The following is a 23,757-nucleotide window of genomic DNA, read 5'->3' as shown; positions in this document are numbered from 1 at the left end:
GGGCACGGCTCCCTTCAGCGAGCGCCTCTCCTCGCCAGGACAACGCCTCCAAGCTCCTCCTGGCGCTCATGGAGAGCAGACACGACAGTGAAAACGCGGAGCGGATCCTCATCAGCCTCCGCCCGCAGGAGCTGGTAAGAGCTGGTGGTGGAACCCCTGCAGCGAGCCCCAGCCCCGCCGGCTTGTGCCCATTGCTGCGCCTCTTCTGCCTGCGCGTCCTGGCGCGGTTTTTGGTTTGAAATCTGATAAATATCTCCGTACTGCTGGTCACACACCGGCCTCTGCACGAGCATCCTCGACGAATGGTTTTCCCAGGCAAGAAAAATGAGGCAAGGGGAAGGGGAGAAGCTCATTGTCCCTCCGCTGCCCTCCAGGTTGACGTGATTAAGAAGGCCTATCTGCAGGAGGAGGAGTGTGAGAACGCCGAGGTTTCCCCCCGGGAAGTCGGCCACAACATTTATATCCTGGCGCTGCAGGTACCGAGCTGGGGCAGGCTGGGCTCCCCGTGCCGCGCTGCGCTCCCACCCACCGGCTCGCACCTATTTCTCTGTATTTATTTGTGCTTCCTCCAGCCAGGCATGGCTGGGAATGTGCTTTTGGCTCCTGTGGGAAGCCAGCCCCCCGCTCCCCTGAGCGCCACATGTCCCTCTCCCCTGGGCGCCCCACGTCCCTGTCCCCTGAGCGCCCCACGTCCCTCTCCCCTGAGCGCCCCACGTCCCTGTCCCCTGAGCGCCACACATCCCGCTCCCCTGAGCGCCCCACGTCCCTTTCCCCTGGGCGCCCCACGTCCCTCTCCCCTGAGCGCCCCACGTCCCCGTCCCCTGAGCGCCCCACGTCCCTGTCCCCTGAGCGCCCCACGTCCCTTTCCCCTGAGCGCCACACATCCCGCTCCCTGTGCGCAGTGGCCGCTCACCAGCTGTGCCATCGCTGTCCTTCTTCCAGCTGTCCCGACACAACAAGTCCCTGCAGCAGCTCCTGAAGCCGGTGAAGCGCATCCAGGAGGAGGAGGAGGAGGGCATCTCGTCCATGGTACGGAGGCAGAGCCCCCCCAGTCCTGAGCAGCAGCTGCAAAGAGCTGCTCCTCCCACCCGGGGTTTAGTTAGTTAAGAGTTGATGGGTTTTGGTGCTCCCCAGGGGGACTAAAGACAGACTGATCAGTGCCCTTGTAGCCAAACCACAAGCCCGAAGGCACGTGCACACGTTCCGGCGAGCTGTGTTTGTGGGGCTCAGCCATGGGGTGACATCCCGCTCGCCACCGGGACAGGCTGGTGGTCCCGGTGGGGTCCTGCTCGTACCCGCTTTGTCCCCTTCCTCTTAGCAAAGGAAGGGCCGAGTCCTTCGCCGTCATTTCTTGCCGATGTGCCTTAGATTCCGAACGAGATTCAGCAGTAATATGATTTCCCTGGGGTTTCATGGACATTGATTTGTAATTTGTGGATTAGCAGCATTTGGATGTAATTATTGTGGGGAATCTAATGTCTGTCACCTCAGGGAGTGCTCATGCCCCTTTAGGAACCTTTAATTCATTTGCTTTTTCCCAAAACCTCATCAGCTCTGGTAGATGTGGGAGGCTGTTGTCAGTGCAGAGTCAGGCTCGACTCAGCCCATATTCACCCTCTCTCCTCTCCCGACCCCAGCTCAGCCTCAACAACAAGCAGCTGACGCAGATGCTGAAGTCGACGGCCCCGGTGCAGGAGGAGGAGGAGGATCCGCTGGCGTATTACGAGAAGCACACGTCGCAGATCGAGGCAAGGCGGCCGGCGGTGGGGCCGTGTGCCTGTGCCACGCGCCGCTGCCCCCGCGCCGGGGCGGCCGCTGCGGGCGGGACGCGCGGTGCCGGGCGAGGGGCCGGTGCTGCTGGAGCCAGCGGAGCGGGAGGCACGGCCGGCTCCAGGAGAGGAGCCCACCCTGGCAGGGGCCGGAGCTCAGGGCACCTCCCCGTCGCCTGCAGATTGTGCGCCTGGACCGCAGCATGGAGCAGATCATCTTCCCGGTGCCCGGCATCTGCGAGTTCCTCACCAAGGAGACCAAGTACCGGCTCTTCACCACCACGGAGCAGGACGAGCAGGGCAGCAAAGTCAGTGACTTCTTCGACCAGTCGTCCTTCCTCCACAACGAGATGGAGTGGCAGAAGAAGCTGCGCAGTAAGAGCAAACCAGACCTTCCTTGGGACCCCTTGGCCAGCACGGGCACTTCCAGCAGCCCCCGCGGTGGCCCTGGGGGGTGGCCCTGGGGGGTGGCCCTGGGAGGTGGCCCAGGAAGGTGGCCCAGGAAGGTGGCCCTGCTTGGGAAGGGCTGCAAACCCGCGCTGCATTCTGGACACAGCAGCTCTGAGCTCCCTGTGCTCCACAACCCGCTGGGCAGTTTGTAGGGAGTGGAGGTTAATCAAGACGTGTCTCCTCCATGCCTGTTAGTGCAGTTCCTCGGTAGCCTGAAATGCGTCTTGCAGCACATTCCCTGGGATTACACCTGCACGTGTCTTCCCCTGGAAAGTCCCCTCTTCATGTGTTTGCCGTTGCCTTCTCCTAAGCCAGGATCTAGCAGCTACATATGGGAAATCAAGTTGTTTCTCTGCACCTCGCAGAGCTGCTTAGGTGCTTTCAGGGCTGCACCAGGACGGAAATCCTGGCTTAAAATAACAGGAGCTTAATGGAGTCACACTGTAAATACTGCAGAGCAGCTAAGGAGCGCTGTGGCAGCTCTGAAAACACTTGCAGATCCAGTCAAAACTGCCCCAGGAGCTGGGCAGGAAACATGTTTCCAGTGTGGATGGGAAGTTGCTGGCTGGGGCTCCCCCGGGACCAGGGCTGAAAACACAAAGATTCTGTTGCTGGGGACACGAGGCTGCGGGAGGTGGGCGATGGGCAGGAGATGGAGCCGATCTGATCCCAAGGTGCCAGAGCAGGTCAAAGGGCTGAGAAGCCAAGAAATGTGAGCAGTGACATTTTGAACTCGCCCTCCTGTTGCAGCAGATGAGGAGGGAGTGTTTGTTAAGGTTTGGGAGGCAGTGGGAGGCGAGGGTCGCTCTGGCCGCGGGCTGTGCTGAGCCGGGCTCTGCGGGTGGCTGGGAGGACGAAACGTTCTGGCTGGCGTGAGGTTGCTGAGCCCCGTGTCCGCCTCTCTCCCCGCAGGCATGCCGCTGATGTACTGGTTCTCCCGCAGAATGACGCTCTGGGGAAGCATTTCCTTCAACCTGGCCGTCTTCATCAACATCATCATTGCTTTCTTCTACCCCTATGTTGAAGCCACTTCCATGGGTAAGTGCCCCAGCACTTGGTGTTTGAGGCTCCAGTGGGATTATGAACTCATGACCTCTGGTCTAACTAGACCAGGGCTCTACCCCTGAGCTGTGGAGCCTCCTGGCCAGCACCTTGGTTTTCCCTGGACAGTAACAGCATTTAGTCTCATGCCATTCAGTTGCCGCGGGTGTTTTCTTCCCAGGAGTGCTGGACTCCCCCCTGATCTCGCTGCTCTTCTGGATCCTGATCTGCTTCTCCATCATGGCCCTGTTCACTAAGCGCTACGGCGTCAGGCCGCTGCTCGTGGCGCTGATCTTGCGCTCCATCTATTACCTGGGCATCGGACTCACTCTGAACATACTGGGAGCTCTCAATGTAAGTTCTCCAACGCTGGAAGAATAGCGCAGCCGCCCACGGAGGCTGTTCTGCGTTCGCGGGGTGCGGCAAACCCCACTCCCCGTCTCTGGTTGTTCCCCAGCTGGCCAACAAGATCGTGTTTGTGGTGAGTTTTGTGGGCAACCGCGGCACCTTCATCCGGGGCTACAAGGCCATGATCATGGATGTGGAGTTTCTTTACCACGTTGGCTACATCCTGACGAGCGTCCTGGGACTCTTTGTGCACGAGCTCTTCTACAGCATCCTGGTAGGTTAAGTGCAGCTGTTTGGGGCAGGGAGGGGGCCTGTCTGCCCCTTAGATGCTGGAAGGTTCCTGCGACACCTTCCAGGGGCGGACTGATAACAGCAGCCAGAACAGCTCGCTGTGCTCGCATCTTTGCGCTGGCCGATCTTTCTGCCTGCACCAGGATCTGTTACTGTCTCTCCCGCACTCTTTTGCTGTCTCTCTCTTTCTCATCTCAACTGTGCACGTTATCTGGGTCAGCTGGGAACAGCGTGAGCTGCTGAGGGCACAGGCGGGTGCGTGTGCCCTGTTCTTGGCTCTCCTGCTGTGCACAGTCCATTCTTCTCTGCTTCCCTACAGTGAGCTGGGAAACTTCAATGCTTTATGCAGAAGTTAGTCAGGGTCTGCTGAGTGATCCAGGATGAAAGGGGACGTAGGTAGGCCAGGCGTTACCAAGAAAAGCACCCTGTGGCATTTCTTTGCTCCTGTGTCCCTTCAGCTGTTTGACTTGATCTACCGCGAGGAGACCTTGTTTAACGTCATCAAGAGCGTGACGCGGAACGGGCGCTCCATCCTGCTCACAGCCCTCCTGGCGCTCATCCTCGTCTACCTCTTCTCCATCGTGGGCTTCCTGTTCCTCAAGGACGACTTCATCCTGGAGGTGGACCGGCTGCCGGCCGGCAAAGCCACAGGTTGTGCAGCCCCGGAGCGGGGCCGCGCGGGGCCCTGCTGCTCCTGCTGCCACAGCACGCGTGGGTGTGGGTGTGGGGGTGTGGGTGTGGGTGTGTGGGTGGGTGGGTGGGTGGGTGTGGGTGTGTGGGTGGGTGTGTGTGGGTGTGGGTGGGTGTGTGTGGGTGTGGGTGTGTGCACAACCCCCCGTCACGCTGGGTTCGGGGCTTGGTGGAGACAACAGCTGCCTGTGCTGCCTTAGGGACCTTGTGCTGCAGAGCGGGGTTTGGGGTGCTGGTGGAGAGGAGGGTGGGCAGCTACAAATGGAGTTTTAGCATTGTTAGAGCAAAAGATTCAAAGCCTAAAAAAGGCCAGGAGAATGGGAAACGACTCTTTTTAAAGCAGCTTGAAAGCTCAGGAGGAGGCAGTTGCTGAGCATGCAGGGCAGCAGCAAAGAGCTTTGCCCAGGCACACGGGTGCCCTGACGAGGCTGATGGTTTCCTGCAGACGACCCCCTGGGGATGCACAGGAACATGGAGACCTTCATGGAGTCGTGCAGCGGGGACAAGATCAGCTGCTCGGCTGTGCCCACTGCCCTGGAAGGTAAGCGAGCGCACGGGCAAGGTCAGCTCTGCTGGTCAGCCACCCGGGTTGGCAGCAAGCTCAGGAAATCCCAGCTTTGCAAAGGTGGAAACAAACATCCCACTCTCTGGCACACGTTAGGCAAGAGACCTGCAAATTTTGCACTGACCCTGGCATTAAATGTTGAAGTAGATTCAGTTTAGTCATAAAGGAAGCAAGAGCTTTGGGAGCGCTCAGCCAAACACGAGCCGAGCTGGAGGAGCTGGGACTTCTGCCCTGGCTGTGCGCTGGGGTTTTACTTTTATTTCCCATTCTGGTGCTCCAGAAACAGCCGCCGAGCAGTGGGAACGCGCCTGTGACACGCTGCTCATGTGCATCGTCACCGTCCTGAACCACGGGCTGAGGAACGGCGGGGGCGTGGGCGACATTCTGCGCAAGCCGTCCAAGGACGTGAGTTCGGACCCTTCCCCCTGCCCCGTCCCGCTGCATCTACTGTTTCTCCAACCCCGTCCCGCTGCATCTACCGTTTCTCCTGCCCCGTCCCGCTGCATCTACCGTTTCTCCTGCCCCGTCCTGCTGCATCTACTGTTTCTCCTGCCCCGTCCCGCTGCATCTACCGTTTCTTCTGCCCCGTCCCGCTGCATCTACCGTTTCTTCTGCCCCGTCCCGCTGCATCTACCGTTTCTCCTGCCCCGTCCCGCTGCATCTACCGTTTCTCCTGCCCCGTCCCGCTGCATCTACCGTTTCTCCTGCCCCGTCCCGCTGCATCTACCGTTTCTTCTGCCCCGTCCCGCTGCATCTACCGTTTCTTCTGCCCCGTCCTGCTGCATTTGCCGTTTCTTCTGCCCCGTCCTGCTGCATCTACTGTTTCTTCTGCCCCGTCCTGCTGCATCTACTGTTTCTTCTGCCCCGTCCTGCTGCATCTACCGTTTCTTCTGCCCCGTCCTGCTGCATCTACTGTTTCTTCTGCCCCGTCCTGCTGCATTTACTGTTTCTCCTGCCCCGTCCTGCTGCATTTGCCGTTTCTTCTGCCCCGTCCTGCTGCATTTACTGTTTCTTCTGCCCCGTCCTGCTGCATTTACTGTTTCTTCTGCCCTGTCCTGCTGCATTTACCGCTGTGCAGCCACCCTCCTCCCTGGGAACGGTGACACCAGCGCTGTCCCCGCACTGTCCCCGCGCTTCCCTCCCCTCTCCCCATCGCACCCTTTGTTCCTCCTCTCTGGCGGGGCTGGAGGTGCCAGGGACACGTTTATCCGTTTCTTCCATGACAGGAGTCCTTGTTTCCCGCTCGGGTTGTCTACGACCTGCTCTTCTTCTTTATCGTCATTATCATCGTCCTTAACCTCATCTTTGGGGTCATTATTGACACTTTTGCTGATCTGAGGAGCGAGAAGCAGAAGAAGGAGGAGATACTGAAGACGACCTGCTTCATCTGCGGTGAGCGCTGGGGCTCCTGCTGGGGCTGAGCGAAGGGAAGGAGCTTCAACCGGGTTCTGGGTTTGATTCGGTTCGCAGCAAAATGTGACCGTGCTCAGCGGTGGGTCAGGGCAGCGCGGGGGGGCTGAAACGGGGACGCGAGCTGAGCGGGGAAATTGCCTGCGGTGTTCCTCACCTCCTGTTAATGAGGTGGTAACGTCAAATGCCACCTTTGGAGTCCTCAATGTGCACCCCCCACTGCTGAGACCGCCTGAGCAGTGGAGAAAAAAGCACCGTATTACTAAGGAAGTAAAATACAAGAAAATGTTCTGGAATGCTCATAGTCATCCAAAAAAGGGAATAAAAAAACTAAGTCCAGCTGCTTTTTTCTTAAAAGATCCACTGGGTGCCTTTTATGCTTTTTGATACATAAGCAGAAAGCATAGCTGGTAGTACTTGAAAGGGAATTCTCCTGAATACACAACTGGCTTGTTTTCCCCTGGTTGTGGATGCTGTTTGTGTGCTAAATGCCAAGTAATTATTTAAAAGCACTTCTTGAAAGTCACACCTGGGAGAGGTGCCATGATCTGTACCCTCCCGTCTGTTTGCTCACGTCTTCCCGCTGCCTTTCCCAGGGCTGGAAAGGGACAAGTTTGACAACAAGACGGTGTCGTTTGAGGAGCACATTAAATACGAGCACAACATGTGGAACTACTTGTACTTCATCGTGCTGGTGCGGGTGAAGAACAAGACAGACTACACGGGGCCCGAGAGCTACGTGGCGCAGATGATCAAGGTACGTGGCGCAGATGATGCAGGTACGTGGCGCAGATGATCGAGGTACGTGGTGCAGATGATCGAGGTACGTGGTGCAGATGATCGAGGTACGTGGTGCAGATGATGCAGGTACGTGGCGCAGATGATGCAGGTACGTGGTGCAGATGATGCAGGTACGTGGCGCAGATGATGCAGGTACGCGGTGCAGCTGCTCCAGGTACATGGCACAGCTGCTCCAGGTGCGGGTCCTCCCAGGGCAGCTCCGTCGCTGTCACAACCTGCCTGCCCCAGGGGGGATGTTGGAGAAGAAAGGGCTTGCCAAAGAAAAACACTTCTGAGAAGGAGCTTTTGGAAAATATTTAATAATGATGTTGTTGCCTTAGTCTGTTCTTTGCTGGTTATTTTCACTTTGCAACCTCAGCCAGCACCATGTTGTCTATTTGATGTTTTGTACTGTGTTATTTACGGATTGACCCAAGGGCAGAGGCACACGGTAGAGAGTGGGACTTCAAGGTTATTTCAAGGCAGGGAGGGAGGGAAAGGAAATCTAGACAAGAAAAACTTTAAGTTGAGCGCAGGAGGCTGCAGGAAGGAGCCAGCAAGGGCCTGCGCGTGGGAACTGCAAAGCTGCAGCCGAGAGCAGCCCAAGAACTCCTTTAATCCCCACACACAGGCAGGGTCCCCGTTAAACCCCACCAGGTCTCCTCCCTCCTCCTCACCCTCCACGGTTGCCTTTCCAGAACAAGAACCTCGACTGGTTCCCGCGCATGCGCGCCATGTCGCTGGTCAGCAACGAGGGGGAAGGGGAGCAGAACGAGATCCGGAATCTTCAAGACAAACTCAACACCACGATGAAGCTGGTGTCCCACCTCACCTCCCAGCTGAACGAGCTGAAGGAACAGGTACTAAATAAGTGTAAAAATAGGAGCACTTGAGCAACACCTGCCTGCAGAAACTCATTGTCCTCACCAGAATAGACACCGATCGCAGGGAACAGGAGGCAGAACCAGCCCTGGCCAGAACAGCCTCAGATCCAAAGCAAAGGGCTCCTGCAGCTCTTTTCGGGGGGGTTCAGGAACATTTGGGACATGTGCTTTTTTTATTTCTCAACTTGCTCATCAGCTATTCTGGCAGATGCTTTAAGCAGCCTCGAGGAGCACGTTAGTGACTCGAGTCCCGCTTTCCTGCCTCACTCGTGTCCCTGTTTGACCCGCAGATGACAGAGCAACGCAAGCGCAGACAACGGATGGGCTTTGTGGACGTCCAGAACACCATGAACCACTGAGGCAGCGAACAGCACCGGATTCGCCACCGAGGGACGACACGGACGCGTCGGCTCCGGCGGCCGCTCGCTCCTGCGGTCCCCGCGTGGCCGTCGCTGCCCAGCGCGGGGCACGGGGAGCACGGGGAAGGGCCGCGGCCAGCGCTCTCCTTCGGTGCTTGTGAGCAATTCCGGACCCAGGGACCGGCCAGGATTCCTCACGACACCTGGACCCACAAGTTACTCTGATGCCCTTGTAGGAAGATAAATTATACAGGACTTTGGTTCCTCATTGCAATAACTCTTTATTTTGCAAATGTGGAGGGTTGTATCTTTATCTCCATGGCTGCCACCTCGGGGTGGTGCAACTAGCTGTAGGGCTGCAATATTTAACTTGCTCCCAGAGTGGCACTAGTACCCCTGGATCTTTGCAAACCAGCCACCGTATTTGCTGTCCCTGCTCCATGCTGATCCCTCTCCATTTAAAGAGTTCTGTTCGTCACTGTGCCGCAGGAAAGAGGAGCTGAACTCCAGGAGATGGATTGAATTTAACTCACCAGATGGGTATCCAGGTCTGTACTAGTGTGAACGAGCCTTCTGTGCACCGCGGATATTTGGGCAGCAGGAGGCGGCGGCTGCGGGTTTACAGGAGTTCACTGTGAAGGGGTGTCCTGTGTTTTAGTTTCATCTCTGGTGTAATGTTTTACTTTTGTTTTGTTTTGTTATTGTCGTTACTTATGAACTAAAGTGTAAATTGCCTTAACTAAATTAAATACAAAGTCATGTTATAATAAAAACTCAAACATGGTAAAGAAAGTGCCGTGGAGCTGTTATAAATAGAAACACCAGAACAACCCACAGACCTGAAGCCAACGCAGGGCTGTGTTGCCCAAGCTCTCAGCTCCAGCTGTGCGATGTTAAGATGCCGCACGACTCCCCAGTCAGATGAAGAATGCGACCATGAAGAACCTTCAACACCAGCCCTGTTTGCCGCAGCTTTGGATTAGTGCCTGCCCAAAGTTTCCAATTCTTCCGCTACTTGCCAGGAAAACACTGTTCAAAAAAGGAGCAGCTGTTGGTGCTGCCGGGAGCCAAGCGCGGTCCTGCGCAGTCCTGGAGCGCTCCGGGCCTGTGCCGCTGCTACAACAGACACCGATGCAAACGTTAAAGCTTTAACAATGAATAAACACAGGCCAGAGCACTTGGCTAATCACACTTGCGATTTTTTATAGCGACCAGCAGCACACTGATTGAAACCTCAAACTCTTACACGCCTCCCCCGTCACGGTGGTACAGAGGCACCCTCGGTCCTCTCACAAGGAAAATAAATGTGACGATTACAGTTCCCCCTCCTTCAATTGCCCAAGCAGAGCTGCCTCCACATCACCTCTGTGACCTTCACCAGCACATTTAGAGCTCACACAGTCACACCTCCTTGCCCTGTGCATCTCCTGGTTGTTCCATTTCCTGCAGCACAGAGGATCAGGTCTAATACCACCATGTTTCTTCCTCTGCCCTATGTTGCTCCAATGTGCTTGCGGCACAGACTTCTTAAGCTATGGCCAAGATTTTCAAGAAATAAGAGCGGGCACTAAATACGCAGGGTGTAAGGTGCAGGTCTGAACAAAAATGCTGTTGCTAAGAGGAATAAATGGTTTTATTCATCATGGCAACATACATACAGTGCTTTAGGAGTATATACAGCTGAGGATCTGGGAGCTGGCCTGTCACTTCAAGTCCTCTTCGGGCTTCTTGGCATAGAACCTTTCTCGCAGTTTTCTCCACGTCCCTTTTTTCATGTCTTCCATCTGTTTCAGAACATCTGCAAAAGGAGAGCAGGAGAGAGATGGGGAATCAGGAGAACAGAAGAGCAAAGGAATGCAAGATCTCTTACAACAGCTTTGCCTCACATATATTTTCCTTCTTTTGACTTTTCATCTTAATGAATTTCTATTTATTTCGAGGCCCGAGGCAAGTTTGTTTTCCCTTCCAATCAGTTGTGGAGGGAGTCCCTTATCACTCACACCTCACATTCTGTTTCCACGCACTGCAGTCAAAGTTTGGAACAGGAGCAGAACAAACCGCACAAGCTGCCCACACTGCACTTAATAAACGATCTGGCTGGGGGGATTTCCGCCTCGCGGTGCCCTGTTTGCCCTCAGTCTCACACTAAAGGAGAAATACTGAAGGGAATATGAACATGGTGAAACAAGCTGTGGATTTTTAGAATGATGTAGCAAACGTGCATTTCTTTCCCACAGCTCCTGCCACCTGATCTCACAGAGCCCTTGCAGACCCTTTGCTGTTCCTGCCCAGTGCAAAATACGCTCCATCTTTTGCCCTGAGAGATTACTGAAGATCTCCCCAAATATTCCTGACCTTATTCCTCAATAAACATCCCCACCCCCTTGCACGGCTGTCCCATTCTGTCCCGCAGTCAAAGCTGCTCAGCAGAAGCAACACGGTGAACACCACAAAGACAAAAAGTACTTTGAACTCCTGCTCAGACTCATTCTCTGACCACACACAGAATTAGTACCTGTTGCTAGGATCATCTTGCAATCCTCTACCGTCACTCCAGTGAAGCTCGTGTCTCTCAGGCGTGGATACTTCATAACCGAGCAAGAGAAGGAGAGAGAGACAAAGGTGTTACTTGTAGTGCACTAAACCAGCTCAAAATGTCACCGCAGCAGAGCCTGAGCTCATTTTCAGTCAAGCTCTATGAATTCCGTTCATCTACAGCATAAACTACCACCTGTGCTGTTCGTACGTGTCCCCAAGTGACCAAAGGCCAGGCAGTGCTGCACCACCCGGCCGCACATTCCCCCAGATCCTGCCGGGCCGAGGGCGGTGACAGCCCGAGAGGGACGGCGGCTGCCGCCAGCGCTCACCTTGTTTTTGTAGTAGTTGGTGTGGATCCTGACTAAGCTCTCGTACATCTGGTCACAGGCCTCAGGGTCAGCAATCTGGAAAGGCACAAAAGTATCACACAGTTGGATTTTAAACCCCCATAGGAGAAAAAAATCATTTCTAGGCTTGTGAGAGGAGAGTGCGGAGCAGCTCCGGCGGCTCCGCAGCGCCGTGCGATGCTGGCAGCTCCAGGACGCTGCTCCACAACGCTGAACATTTTCTTTCCCCTCCACATCCCACCAGCTTGGCCTGCAGGAATAACGAGACACATCACTTCCAGAATGGCCCTGAACCCTGCTCAAAAAGATGTGACAGATCAACTGTGAACACACTGTTAACGAGAGCACTGCCGGACAGTTTCCTTGTCCTGTTTATTGGCCACTGCTGTGAAATTCCACTTAAAGGCCAGTTTGTCTCACTGTTCTATTCTAAAGTATCAAACAGGATAATGTACTAGGATGGAAGTTACAAAATCCCGACGCAGGCTTAAACTAGTTTATAACTGATTAGAGAAAAGCAGCATGAAAGACGCTGGGCAGCTTGTGAAGGGTAAATGGATTTCTATTCTGGTCTAGTAAGTTGGAAAGATCTCGTTAACACCCAGCGCGGTGCCGGTGCCTCGGACAGGTGCTGGTCAGCAGCCGCGCTGGCACGGCCTCTCGGATTTCAGTCTTACGAGGGAGCCAACTCAACCAGAACTCTGCGTTGCTGCTCCATGACATCAAACAAGTGACTAAAACTGGTACAAGAACAGGAATAGCGTGGCCAGTGACACCTCGGGATAAAGCGACGCGCTCGTCTGCCCTTGGGACACGGGCGCAGGTTCAGCGCGGGGCGGCGGCGCCTCCTTTCACAGGTAACGGGTCTGCAGGAGCGAGGACGGACAGACAGACAGAAGCACCGTCACACTGCAGGTGATCTGCAGCTCAGCACACCTTGCAGTCACGTTTCAAACGACCCCGCTAATGTTTCAGTAATGACACCAGAAATAGCTATTAAACGCGTAGCAGAAATGGTATTCCTCCCCTGTAAAATCAGCAAATCTTATTCCGTGTGAATAAAACCGACATTAAACTGATAAAGTATCCTTGATGGTTCTCCTTCCTTTCTCAGACGTCCCTCCTGCCGTCTGCCAGGACATTTCCCCTTGCTATATTAAGCCTTTATACATACAAATTGACATCAGTGCTGTAGGCATCAATTCAGATGTTCAAGACAAGTGGCAGCTTTGGGATCTTGCAGCCAATTGATGCGGCATATTCAGCTGTGCTGAGCATATGAAAACGCAATAAGCACTTTCTGAAATGTCTGCCACAGACAATTCTGGTGACCAATATAGAATTAGGTGCCTATAATGGCCCCTTGAAGTAGAAAACGTATATCTGGAACAATGTTTTTATGCTAAGAAAGGGCACATTTACATTCCGCAGCAACACCCCCCAGCCTGTGAGGGTCTGCAGCCCCCGTCGAGCATCACCGGCTCTAACGGATCTCAGCAGCAAAGCTGAATCCCCGGCACAGTGACAACTGCAGCCAGAGCCCCGTTTATAACCCGCGCGTCCCCGCGGCGCCCACAGCGCTGTGTGCTGCTCTGTGCCCCGCCCCGCGGCCACGGACCCACGGACCCACAGTCCACAGACCGGGCTGGGCTGGACCGGCCTGCGAAGCGCATCCAGCCCACGCGAGTCCGAGCACCCACCGCCCCGCGCGGTGCTGCCCAATCCCGTCTGCTCTCCCGCTCCCGCAGCCTCGGGACGCGGTTCTTGGAAACAGAGTGAAAATGCTGGAGCCCCCGGCAGCCGCGGCCGCTTCTCCCACGCGAGGAGCCCGCCCCGCGGGGCCGGTGTTCCCAGCGCAGCCCCGGGAACCGCTCCGGCCCGTTCCCAGCGCAGCCCCTGCACAACCGCCTCCAGCTGGAACCGGGCCAGCCCCGAGGCGGGGGCTGCACGGAACACACCCCCGTGCAGCACCGAACTGAGGGGTGCGCCCCAAACCCGCCGCAGCCCCCCTGGAAGAACGTGAACCCGGCGCGGCCGAGGCGCCTGCGCGGCGCAGGCCCCGCCCGCCCTCCGCGCCGCCGCTCCGCCAGCCGCCCACCTGCGTGCTGTCGCCCTCGCGGAACGCCTGCGCCACCCGCAGCCGCAGCGCCGCGCCCAGGTCCCGCTGCCGCTTGCTCTCCTCCACCGGCCACTCCTCGCACAGCCGCAGGAACCGCCGGTACCTGGAGGCCGCCATGGCTGCCGCCCACGTGACCTACGGCGGCCGCAGGGGCGGGGCGGGGCCGCGGGGGGGCGGGGCCGCGCATGTGCAGCGCGGGCGGGGAGGTGGCGGCGGGGGCGGTTAGAGGCGCAGCGCCCTGGGGAGCCGCGGCCCCGAGGGGCTGGCGAACCGAACAGACACCACAGCGGCGGGAGCTGTTGGACGCGTTTATTTCCGTCCCCACGCCGCGGTGCGGGGCTCCGTAGCGGTTCCTCCTCCTCTGGGTTGCCCGCACCGCGCAGGAATTAATTGTGCTTGTTCCATAGTAATAATGAGACCCACGAAAGCTGTAAACATTACTCCGAGTCTTTTGTTATTGTCTCTTCCAAACACACACAAACAATCTTTGTATCAAAGAATTTACAGGTGACCTTTCAGATCTAGTCCCTGACTCAATCTCACCTTTTTTTTTCTTCGTTTTTCTTTTTTTATTAAGCAAAAATACCTTGATGTGAATGTTCTTTGTGGCTGATGCCTGACAGCATCATCGCATCCCCGTACTTCCCGCCCCTACGGAGCCTCTGCCGTGGAAAGTTCCAGAAAGGTGCCTGTGCTGGTCCGGCAGGGCCGTTAAACCTCCGCGGGGTCGGGGTTTGGTCTCAGTTTATGCTCTGCTCGCCCCGTCCGGGTTTCCACACCCGCCCCATCGGGTGATTTTCCGCCTCCCTCGTGTCTTTCCGTGCGGTTCATCACGCAGAGCACGCTCAGTTCTCTCAGTCCCGCTCAAGCGCACAGATCTCGGCTCCAGCGCAGGGCGAGCGGGTCCTGCTTTATCATTAAGACTGTTTCCAGTAGCGCTTCCTTTGGCTCGCGAATAAATCAAGGGCAGCAGTAAAACAAGAAAGGAGAGTAAATCCTGTGGCTGATCGCAGGTGCTTTCAGCTCTTTGCTCTTTCCGCTCGAGTTCAGTAACAGCACGTGGCGATCCTGCGCTTCCCGAGCAGCTGTGGGTGCTGCCACGGCACCCCGGGCTCAGGCGCCGTCCCTCAGGGCCATCGGTCACTACCAAATCCGGGCCGTCTCGCAGAATTTGTCATTTGCCTTCTGAGATATTCTGGAGGATTTTGATGAGATTCTCCAGGCCGAAAATATAGCCGTGGTCTGGCCCGTCATACGTGGTGTGGTTGCACTTGGAGCCTTTAAACGTGGTGTGGGCAAAGTCAATCATCCGGACGTCGACTCTGGAGGGGCTGGTGCCGTGGGACGTGGGGCAGTTTGGCTTTTGGAAGCCGAGGTGATTACCCAAGGGTGCCGCGTTCTCCTTGGGCTCCTGCCCGTCGTAGATGATGAGGAGGGAGCTGGAGTAGAAGCGGTAGGAGCTCTGCCTCCGGATGACGGCCAGCAGCGCCTTGAGCCGCAGCACGATGGGCTCCAGCAGCTCGGTGCGGAGCTGGTTCCCGTTGCACAGGAACTGCTGCAGGGTTTGCCTGAACCCCTCCGGAGAGAGTTTCCGGCCGTAGTACTTGTCCCTGCACAGAAAGTGGCCCTTGTCCGCCTGGTACACCTGGAGGAAAGACGGAAACAACCCACCTTCAGTCGTTCTGTTCCACCAAAGATCTGCGTTTTGCCCTAATATAAAAGGTGAGCAATGGGACACAGATCCTGTGCAGCCGAGCAATATCTAGCAGTTCTGACAATGTACTGCCGGCTTCTGGCTTTTCTGGAGACTTAAACTATTCCGTTTAAAGCACTAGTGCGGATTGCTGCTGTACGGCTGTAAATCACCCCCGCGTGGGACCCAGCAGCTGTAAATCACACTGTGTCACTGGTGATTTACACCGTTCTCCCTCGGCCGTGGCGGCACAGGACGCCCAGCCCGGCTCCCCCGCAATGCACAGCACGGGCAGCGATAATCCCGCTTTCTCCAGCACCGAGAGACAAGACAGACAGGAATTTACAGGAATTTGTACATGGGGCTCTGGTGACACCGACTAAGACATGAGGGAGGGGATTTAGAATTAGCTCGCACACCAGTTGTAATTTAAAGGATAATCTGCTCAACAGAAGGATGTCAGAGACCAGAAAGGGACATGGGGTTTGACACCAGGTGTTTACACTGCTATGTATGTGCTTTATAATCATCATTCTCATAATTATCCTTCAGGTGCAGCAGCAGAACATTTTGAAACCTGCTTGAGAAGTGTGAGTGAAACAAATATGTGGTTTCAGTTTCTAGGAGGAAGCGCAGCGATTTTGAGCAAATGGAACCATAATATTTAGCATAAAATAAACCCCTGGCTGTTGCAGTGACAGCCCAGGAAGGCGCGAGCGGGACTCCGGGATGCTTCTCTGTTTTCTTTGTTGTGCAGCAGGTTAGAGCTGAGCACGAGAGGCGATCTGTCCGTGTGCAGACTCAGCTGCGGTGAGCTGGTCCCAGCACCTGCCCTGAGCACCCTCTCCCGTGTGAGGACAGGACGGTCCTTACAGCCCGTGCTTGGTGGGAGACGAGAATAAAACTGCTTCAGTTTGCACCAACCGGGGGTCCCTTTAGAGCCCCAGCCGGCTCCAGGAGCGCCGAGGCCGCTCTCACCTGCATCCCGCAGACGCGCACGCCCAGCGCCGCCGACGTGCTCTGCTCGCACTTCTTGATGTGCCGCGCTTTCTTCTCCTCCGAGGCGTCGTCGCCGTGCTGCCGGGTTCCCATCTTCAGGTCCAGGATGCAGGGGTAGTTGTATTTCGATACCACGTTTTCAAGCAATAGAAACTCTGAACGTGAGTTAAGGGAAACCCGATACTTTTAAATTCTAATTGAAAGAGGTTTTAAATCACAGCGACTGCTGACGCTCTCCATAATAGCTCACAACCGTAACGAGACGTTCTGAGCCAATTTTACCAACATGTCACTGCTATAGGCCCCTAGCTGCCCATTTCTGTTAATTTACTGTAGTACAGTCCTACAATGAAAGCACCACCAGCTCCATTCTCCAGCGACACGGTGGCCCTGGGCTGTGGATCCGGCGCCTCAGCCCCGCGCTGCGCTCGCTCCGGTGGGCGTGGGGGCTCCTGGAACCCCGTGACTCACGTGGCTGGTGGGCAATGAAGTGTAATGGGAAAATAAAAGCGAGGCAGCTGCTAATTCCTATATAGTTGTGTTTTTAAATGTATGCCAAGGGGCTCCTTGACTTATGCTGAATGCCCTTTATGGGAAGGTGGGTTTTTTTGTTATTTTTTATAGAATAGAATATTTCAGTTGGAAGGGACAGACTTGGATCATCTAGTCCAACTGATAGCACAGCAGCTATATTCTGTATATTCCAAGGGGCTGGGCAGAGGAGGGGTGCGATAAAACATACACTGATTACGAGCGGTTCTTTGCAGCCAAGCGCCGGAGGGGAGCGCGGGAGGAGGATACGGTGCAGCTTGTTCTCGCCGTGCTTGGCGCACAGGCGGCTGAGGTGCTGCCGGTGGCAGCGCAGCCCCCAGGGGTTGGAGCTGTTCCTCTCCGTCCGGCTCCCGCTGGCGTCCTCCAGCAGCGGGTCCGTGCGGTGCCGCAGCTCCGGCCCCAGCAGCAGCGTCCCCGGGCAGCTGCACAGAACACACAAAGGAACGCGCCTGGTTTACGAGCTCCAGAGAACGTTCCTCCCGCCCCTCTGCGGAGCCTCAGACCTGGTAAGGTGAATTTTCAGGGGCTCTCAAAGGAAACATATTCATCGTGTCCACCCCGCGGAGATCCTTTGTTACTCCGTAAGTGTAATTTCCAGACAGCCAGCTCCTGCTGGGTGCCACTATTCTCTTCCGTTATAATTTAAAGTGTGCTCGGCTCCTGTGAAAAGCGCCATTCACGGTGTCAATGGCCAGAAATCTCTATTTATAATCTACCTAACGGGCACAGCACGGGCGAGCTGTCCCGCAATAGGAACCATTCCCACTCTGGAGGGGCTGATGTCGAGGAGGGAGGAAGCGGAGCGGGGCCGTTTCCCCTCGGAGGGTCGCTCCTCGCGGGACCCCCAGACCCTCACCTGTCCTTGAGGCTCTTGCTGAGCTGCGCGTGGCTCCAGGTGACGAGCGCGCGGTCGCCGCCGGCCGCCCAGGCGCACTTGTGCCATATGGCGAGCGAGGGGTCGATGGCGCCGTCGCGCCGGCCGCAGCCCTCGGGCTGCATGCTGGGGCTGGCCAGCAGCTGCGGGTTGCCCAGGTTGTCCCTCTTGAGGTGCACAGAAACAATGCCTGGGACAAAACAGGGAAAAACAAACCAGAACAGGGTGAACCGCGGGTTCCCGTACCCTGGCTGCCCCGGCCCTCCCAAGCGCTTGGCGGGAGCCGCTTCCTGCTTTAGTGGCCGCTCACCCTGGTCCCACTCCGGTTTGAGGTCCAACTAACCCTCGGCTGGAACACGTTCCTTTGTCCTCGTCCCTGCAGCCTCTGCTGTGCCACGAATGACCCAGAAAAGACCCCCCACGCTGGACCGGGAGCTCCTGGCTTATTTATAACAAGGGATTTAGTCTCATTTGTCAAGGCTGGGAATGCTGTTCATTGGCAGGAAGCAAAGGGAGGGTTGGGGACACGGAATTTTCCAAAGACACCAACTGCCGCCTCTAACTGGAGAGCCCTGGAGCGAGGGCAGCGGCGTGGGCGCCACCTGGATGCCACACGTTGTCACGGTCGTGTCCCCAAGCACAGGGACCAACACCCCAAGAGCTGCCAGGGGACCGGACCCACACGTGTCGGGTGTTCGCGCACGGGGGGAACAGGCCCATGACCACGGGTTGTGACTTTCCACCCTAAGTGCTTAAAACCCCGTTGTGTATTTCAGCACCGCGGTTTCCCCGACTGCAGCAGAACCCCGGGCTCGCAGCCCGTCCCCTGCCACACGTGTGGCCATCGCTGGCACGGGGACGGCCGTGTCTCAGGTGACAGCGCCGGAACGGCCGCGGCTCCGGACCAGACGCTCTGACCTTTCCGGGAAGGGCTGAGCTCCCAGGGAGGCGGGCACGGGGAAGAGCCCGCGCACCTTTTGCCTAAATCAAAGCCTTTTTATCTTTAAAAAGTCACTGCAAGGCGAACAGTCCTCGATTCCCGATCTAGCGCTCCGCCTGGGCTGCGGCGCCACAGCAGCTCGTAACCTTAAAAACTGTCCCAGTTACATATCTGCAAGTCAATGGAGCTGCGCTCATTTGCATAGTGCTAACAATCTGGCCCTAAAAAGTTATATATAGCATGAAACTAAGAGTTCTTAAGTATCTTACATTAGAATGAATATTAATGGGGAGATTTTCAAAGGCAGGAAGGAGCAGTTAAATTGCCGGGGAGTGTGATCCTCTCGGAAACTCTGCCTTCCAAAGCCTGCATCTCAGCCTGGGAAGCGCTTTGGTTTCCTGCCGTGCTGCCGTGTGGTTCTGCAGGTGACCTGCCCCTGCAAAGTGACTCTATCAGCGACACGACCCTGCGCACGCAGCCCGAAAACGGCCCTCGGGAGCAGAGGTGCGGCAGGTGCTGCTCTGTGCTGGCCCCGTGGTGCCGCCCAAGCGCCGCGTCCCTCCTGCCTGGCACCAGCGGGTGTTCTGAGGAGCTGTCCCCGTGCCAGCGGCGCCCCGGTGATCCTCGGGAGCGTTGTGCTATGTAGCTCTACCCCCGCGGATTTATTTTTAATTTTACAAGTGCATTTATTTATTGCCGCGTGCAATATGAATCTGAGCAGAACGGGCTTGAGAGCAAGTCCAGCAGCCCCTTGCAAGCTCAGCTCAGGGCAGGCAGAGCTTTGCAGGGGATGGGGGGGAAAAGCCCGGCCCAAGGTCACCAACCTGCCTGGGACGCTTACGTGAGCAGGAGACATTTTTTAAGCAGCCGCCTCAGTGTTGGAGTTGAATGGTGACATTTGATCAACACTGCACATAATGTCACCGTTACATAATGGTCCCCAGCCGCCCCTCCTGCAGCCTAAGAATAGAGACGAGGAACACGGACACGGGTGGTGGAGACCTCAGCATTATTCCCCCTGATGCTCGTCACCCCCATCCCCTCGTGGGAAAATGTTCCACCTCTTTAATCTGCCCGGCAGTCAGCGCTGGGACGGTTGGAATAAGAAACGTGTGTGCCCAATGCTAAATTAGAGAAGAATTGCTATTTAATTACCCCTCATCACAAAACTCGCTGGGACTTGCAATAGAAGAGAAAAAGAAGACAAAAAAAGCATTAATAACCAGGCCACCCTGAAGTGACGAGCTGGGACCGCTTAACGTCTTCATTAGAGAGCCAGAGCAGGGCCCAGCGCCCAGCGCCCGGCCCCGGCTCACGAAATGGCTTAGGGGAAGACTTGTGGTCTTCCTTAACCATCTTTTTACTATCGCTCCGCACCCTGCGATGGCTCCTGGCTTTCTGGGAAGGGAGAGGTGGGTTGGAAGCGCATGGAAAGCGCAGCTGCCACTTGGAGCTCAGTTCTGTCGCGACGAAGGACCAGAAGATATTTAAAGTGTGTACGTGCCAGCTGAGCTCCTCGCCTCTCAAAAACCCGGGGCCGGGAGCTCTATGAGCAGCACAAGTCTGGCAGGATAAGCAGAAACAGAGAGGGAATGGTGGGGGGAGGATGGCTTTGAAAGCGCTGGGACCCCCCGGACACCAAGTGCTGCTTTTTGCTACCTGAGAACAGCCCCGTTTCAGCCCCGTCTGACACAACGTGTCCCCTGCTTTAGCAAGGCTGACCAGAGGGACGATCTCCTGGTGCAATTAACCCTCGTTAGACACCGCAGAGCCCCCCCAGCCCCGCTCCTGTGCTCTGCACCCCCTGCCCGAGCGATGGGGCTCAGCCCAGAGCCAGCGGCGGCCCCCGCTGCCCCCGCCCCGTCCCAGCCTGGGGACCCGTCCCGGTGACAGCCCCGTCCCAGCCCCGTCCCACCTTTGTACTGCGGCGTGAACGGCCGCATGGCCGGGGGCAGCGCCTGGTAGAAGCTCAGCTCCTGCGGGACCAGCGGCTTGCAGACCGTGTGCTCGTCGTACTTCATCACGCTCACGTGGCCGCCCACCTGGTGCACGAAGGGCTCCAGCAGGACGGGGGTCCTGCCCGCGCCGGGGTCCAGGGGGCTCTGCCCCACCATGGCCGGGGCGGGCGGGGGCTCGCTCCTCCGCAGCGGCGGGGGCTCGGGGGGGTCGGAGCAGTCGGCGCCCGCTCCGGGTTGTCACCGACGGTGTCTGCAAAACAGAGCATGGAGGAGCGTGAGAAAGGGGGGCGAGACACGGCGAAGCCAGCGGCACCCCGGGTGGCGGGTTGGGATCTTTGGGTGCTGTGGGGCTGAGAGGTGGGGTCCAGAAAAGACCCGATTTACACCTGTTTGGGGCAAAAGAAACAGAAGAGAATGATTGAGCAAAGCTACCAAGTGAAGGTTGTGGCCTCACCGGAGCTGCTGGATCGGGACGTCCCCAGCACCAGCAGCGCTGGGTTATTAATACTCTGCATTAAGGACACCCCTTGCTGTGAAGCAGCCCCAGGCTGCCTTGCGAGACAGCGTTAGGATGCTCTCAGTCCTTCCCAAGCCAGGACAGTCCCTGCAAAGCAGGTTTATGAATAAAGCCCGTGCGAGCTCACCCCCCATGCAGCCCATGGGCTCAGCAGCATCTCCTGCCCCTTCCAGAGATCCCGCAGCCCGGCCGGGGAGCTCCAGCCCCGAAATGCAGCGTATTCCACAACAAGAGCCAACGCGCGGCTGCTCCGTTTCCCGCTGCAATTAGAGCGGGGGCGCACGAGCCCCGGGCGCACGAGCCCCTTTTGTTGTCTGCCGGAGGAGAGGGCTGCGGTGGGACGGAGGCACAGGAGGGGACAGGGGCCCCTCCCACCCGACACACCGAGCGCTCCCTCACCTCCCTCAAGGTGGTTTTTACCTCCCCGGCCCGTTCTTCTATTATTTCATCCCCTCGCACCTGGGGGAGGAATTTCTGCTCTACAATTACCAGCCGGCAGCGTGGGAACAAAGCCGGGCGCTGGGATGAGAGCCTTTCAGCGCGAAGAAAGGAGCTCTCCAGCGCTCCTCCAGGAGTTAATGAAAGCATTTACCATTTTGTTAAGTTGCGGCAACTTTCAGAGAGGATTTCTGCATTGAAAGCCGTAGCTTTGTTGTGTGGGTTTGGTTTTTTTCTCTCTCCTCCCCACCTTAAAAAAAAAGGAGAGAAGCCAAAAGCGAAAAGCGAGCGGGTTTGTCACAGCACCTCTCTGAGCGCAACGTGACTCCAATGGGTATTTATTGCTTCGGAGACAGGCCAAGGCTGACACAACACGCTGAAAATCCCGGCGACCTTGGTAACGCAAAGAGAGTTGGGGAAAAACCCACAGTTTGCTCAGGCTCCTATTGTTTCTCTCAGCAGCACCCAGAGCAGGTCTGCGGTAGGAAAGGGCTCTTCCCATTGGGGTTTGCTCGGAAGCAGCTTGTCCGTTCGGAGCAGATAAATGTTGCCGCAAACCCTCACGGAGCTGCTCTGAAACACGACACCCCCGAAACAAATCACCCCTGCGCCCGAGCTGCCGCCAGTGCCCGCGATATTTACGTCACTAAAAATACGTGGAATTACAGATAAATCTGTATCCTCAGAACCAGGAACCTTGGATATTTTTCCTCTAGAAAAAAAAAACAAGGCAACCCAGGCACTGCAGATGGAGCTGAGTCAGAAACTATCGGGGAAGGAAAATGCTTCTCTGCATAGAGAACTCCGCTCTCCAGAAAACAAACCCCAGATGCTTTAAAACATCTGCATCTCCAGCGCCACCAGAACATCCCTCCCCGCCCACACAGACCCATGGATGCCCCGGCACAGACCCAGACCCATCGCTGCCCCGACAGACACAGACCCAGCCCCATCGCTGCCCCAACAGACACAGACCCAGCCCCATCGCTGCCCCGACACAGACCCAGACCCAGCCCCATCGCTGCATCTCCCAGTGCCGGGGCTTTTGGGGACACGGGTGCCGGGTCCCGTTACCTCCTCCCGCCCTCCTTCAGGGCCAAATGTCAAAAGAGTCCGAGCTGAACCAGTTATTTATTCCCCATGCTAAACACAGCCAGAAGAAATCAAGCAGATTAAATTCCCTAATCTTTAGTTAGTGCCACTCGGTCCCATCCCAGCAGAACGGCTGCGGCTCCGGGTCTGACACGGGCAAACGGTACCGGCCCGCGGCTCGCGAAGGGCCGGGGCCCTCCGAGCAGAAGTGCTTTGGAATATTAAAACCAGAATCACTTGAACAACAAGTGCTCTGTGAGCGCCAGCCCATGATCTTAGCGTTACATACCCCAGTCTGATCTTAGTGTTACACACCCCGGTCTGATCTTAGCGTTACACACCCCGGTCGGCTCTGCTCAGAGCCTTCCTGACGACATCCCGCCCGCTCCCCCAGATCAAGCACTGGTTCTTCCTGAGGAAATCCCGCTCGCTCCCCAAACTCAAGCGCTGGCCCCTCCTGCCCGGATCCGCGGCGCCCGGGCAGGCGGGTGCTGCAGGAGCCCAGGAGCTCACCTGCGGGGGCGCGGGGGCTCGGGCGCTGCCCGTTCCACGGTTCCCGCTGCTGCTCCCTGCGCTCGGAGGCTGAGAATGAGGGAGCAGGGAGCCCCGGGCGCTTGTGCCATCAGCTGACCCTGCGCCTGGAATGTCCAGCTGGCGGCTGAGCCGGCGGGAGAGGCGCCCGTGGGTGCTGGGGGAGGCAAAGCCGCGTGTGCGAGGGGTGCGGGAGGAGGGGTCGCTGCGAGGCTTCCCGGAAAGCACGGCCGCGCTCTGCTCCCCGTGCCGTCGGCTCTCAGGGGAAACAACAGTTATTACCCCCCAGAAAAAAAAAAAAGAATGAAACCCACAGCTTTTTGCTCCCTGTGCGGGAAAACCACGGCGGGGCGGCGCGGGAGGACGGGGCAGCGGCTGCGATGCGGCAGGGAGGCGGCAGGAGGAGCGCGACGCTGCGGGACAGAGCGAGCGGCTCACGGGCAGCGTGGGGACAGCCCGGCCCCGGTTCCCAGCTGTTTCACAGGGAGCGGCTCAGCTGCCCCGCGCCGGCCCCGCGCCCCCCTCGCACCCCGCGCTGGCGCCGCTCGTGTCCCGGAGCTGCTTTGGAGCCG

At 57.1% G+C, this 23,757-nt stretch overlaps 3 protein-coding genes across 11 annotated transcripts in view; 1 reads left to right on the top strand and 2 right to left on the bottom strand.

Annotated features, from left to right (window-relative positions):
- Positions 1-9,379, top strand: part of ITPR3 (inositol 1,4,5-trisphosphate receptor type 3) — a 35,991-nt gene extending 26,612 nt beyond the window's left edge. For both annotated transcript variants that reach the window (XM_082069391.1, XM_082069390.1), the window contains 15 exons: positions 39-134; positions 375-476; positions 943-1,029; positions 1,638-1,748; positions 1,952-2,144; positions 3,132-3,257; positions 3,442-3,614; positions 3,718-3,882; positions 4,358-4,550; positions 5,035-5,130; positions 5,435-5,559; positions 6,381-6,546; positions 7,161-7,321; positions 8,043-8,204; positions 8,519-9,379. In XM_082069391.1, the coding sequence (XP_081925517.1) occupies positions 39-134; positions 375-476; positions 943-1,029; positions 1,638-1,748; positions 1,952-2,144; positions 3,132-3,257; positions 3,442-3,614; positions 3,718-3,882; positions 4,358-4,550; positions 5,035-5,130; positions 5,435-5,559; positions 6,381-6,546; positions 7,161-7,321; positions 8,043-8,204; positions 8,519-8,587 (2,025 nt within the window). In that variant the 3' untranslated portion in view covers positions 8,588-9,379. The remainder of the gene's footprint in view (positions 1-38; positions 135-374; positions 477-942; positions 1,030-1,637; positions 1,749-1,951; positions 2,145-3,131; positions 3,258-3,441; positions 3,615-3,717; positions 3,883-4,357; positions 4,551-5,034; positions 5,131-5,434; positions 5,560-6,380; positions 6,547-7,160; positions 7,322-8,042; positions 8,205-8,518) is intronic.
- Positions 9,380-10,202: 823 nt separating this feature from the next.
- UQCC2 (ubiquinol-cytochrome c reductase complex assembly factor 2) lies at positions 10,203-13,758 on the bottom strand. Its single transcript, XM_082069392.1, has 4 exons — positions 13,571-13,758; positions 11,455-11,529; positions 11,103-11,172; positions 10,203-10,385 (listed from the first exon to the last, which is right to left on the bottom strand). The coding sequence occupies exons 1-4, from the start codon at positions 13,706-13,708 to the stop codon at positions 10,291-10,293; spliced, it is 378 nt and encodes a 125-aa protein (XP_081925518.1). The 5' UTR covers positions 13,709-13,758; the 3' UTR covers positions 10,203-10,290.
- A 266-nt stretch (positions 13,759-14,024) lies between these two features.
- IP6K3 (inositol hexakisphosphate kinase 3) lies at positions 14,025-23,757 on the bottom strand. 8 transcript variants are annotated; one of them, XM_082069315.1, is made up of 7 exons: positions 23,715-23,757; positions 23,500-23,598; positions 20,565-20,857; positions 17,692-17,899; positions 17,085-17,257; positions 16,263-16,438; positions 14,025-15,236 (listed from the first exon to the last, which is right to left on the bottom strand). In XM_082069315.1, exons 3-7 carry the CDS (start codon positions 20,761-20,763, stop codon positions 14,766-14,768), a joined length of 1,227 nt encoding a protein of 408 aa, XP_081925441.1. In that variant the 5' UTR covers positions 20,764-20,857; positions 23,500-23,598; positions 23,715-23,757; the 3' UTR covers positions 14,025-14,765. The 8 variants fall into 8 exon arrangements, with proteins under 8 accessions (XP_081925441.1, XP_081925440.1, XP_081925439.1 ...); XM_082069314.1 differs by having other exon boundaries at positions 23,500-23,731; XM_082069313.1 differs by lacking the exons at positions 23,500-23,598; positions 23,715-23,757 and adding an exon at positions 23,168-23,493.

The sequence above is a fragment of the Streptopelia decaocto genome (genome assembly GCF_964273445.1).
Source record: "Streptopelia decaocto genome assembly, chromosome: 19".
In the NCBI taxonomy this organism is placed as follows: Eukaryota; Metazoa; Chordata; class Aves; order Columbiformes; family Columbidae; genus Streptopelia; species Streptopelia decaocto.
The sequence above is the reverse complement of the archived record's forward strand: the minus strand, read 5'-3'. Positions and strand labels throughout refer to the sequence as shown.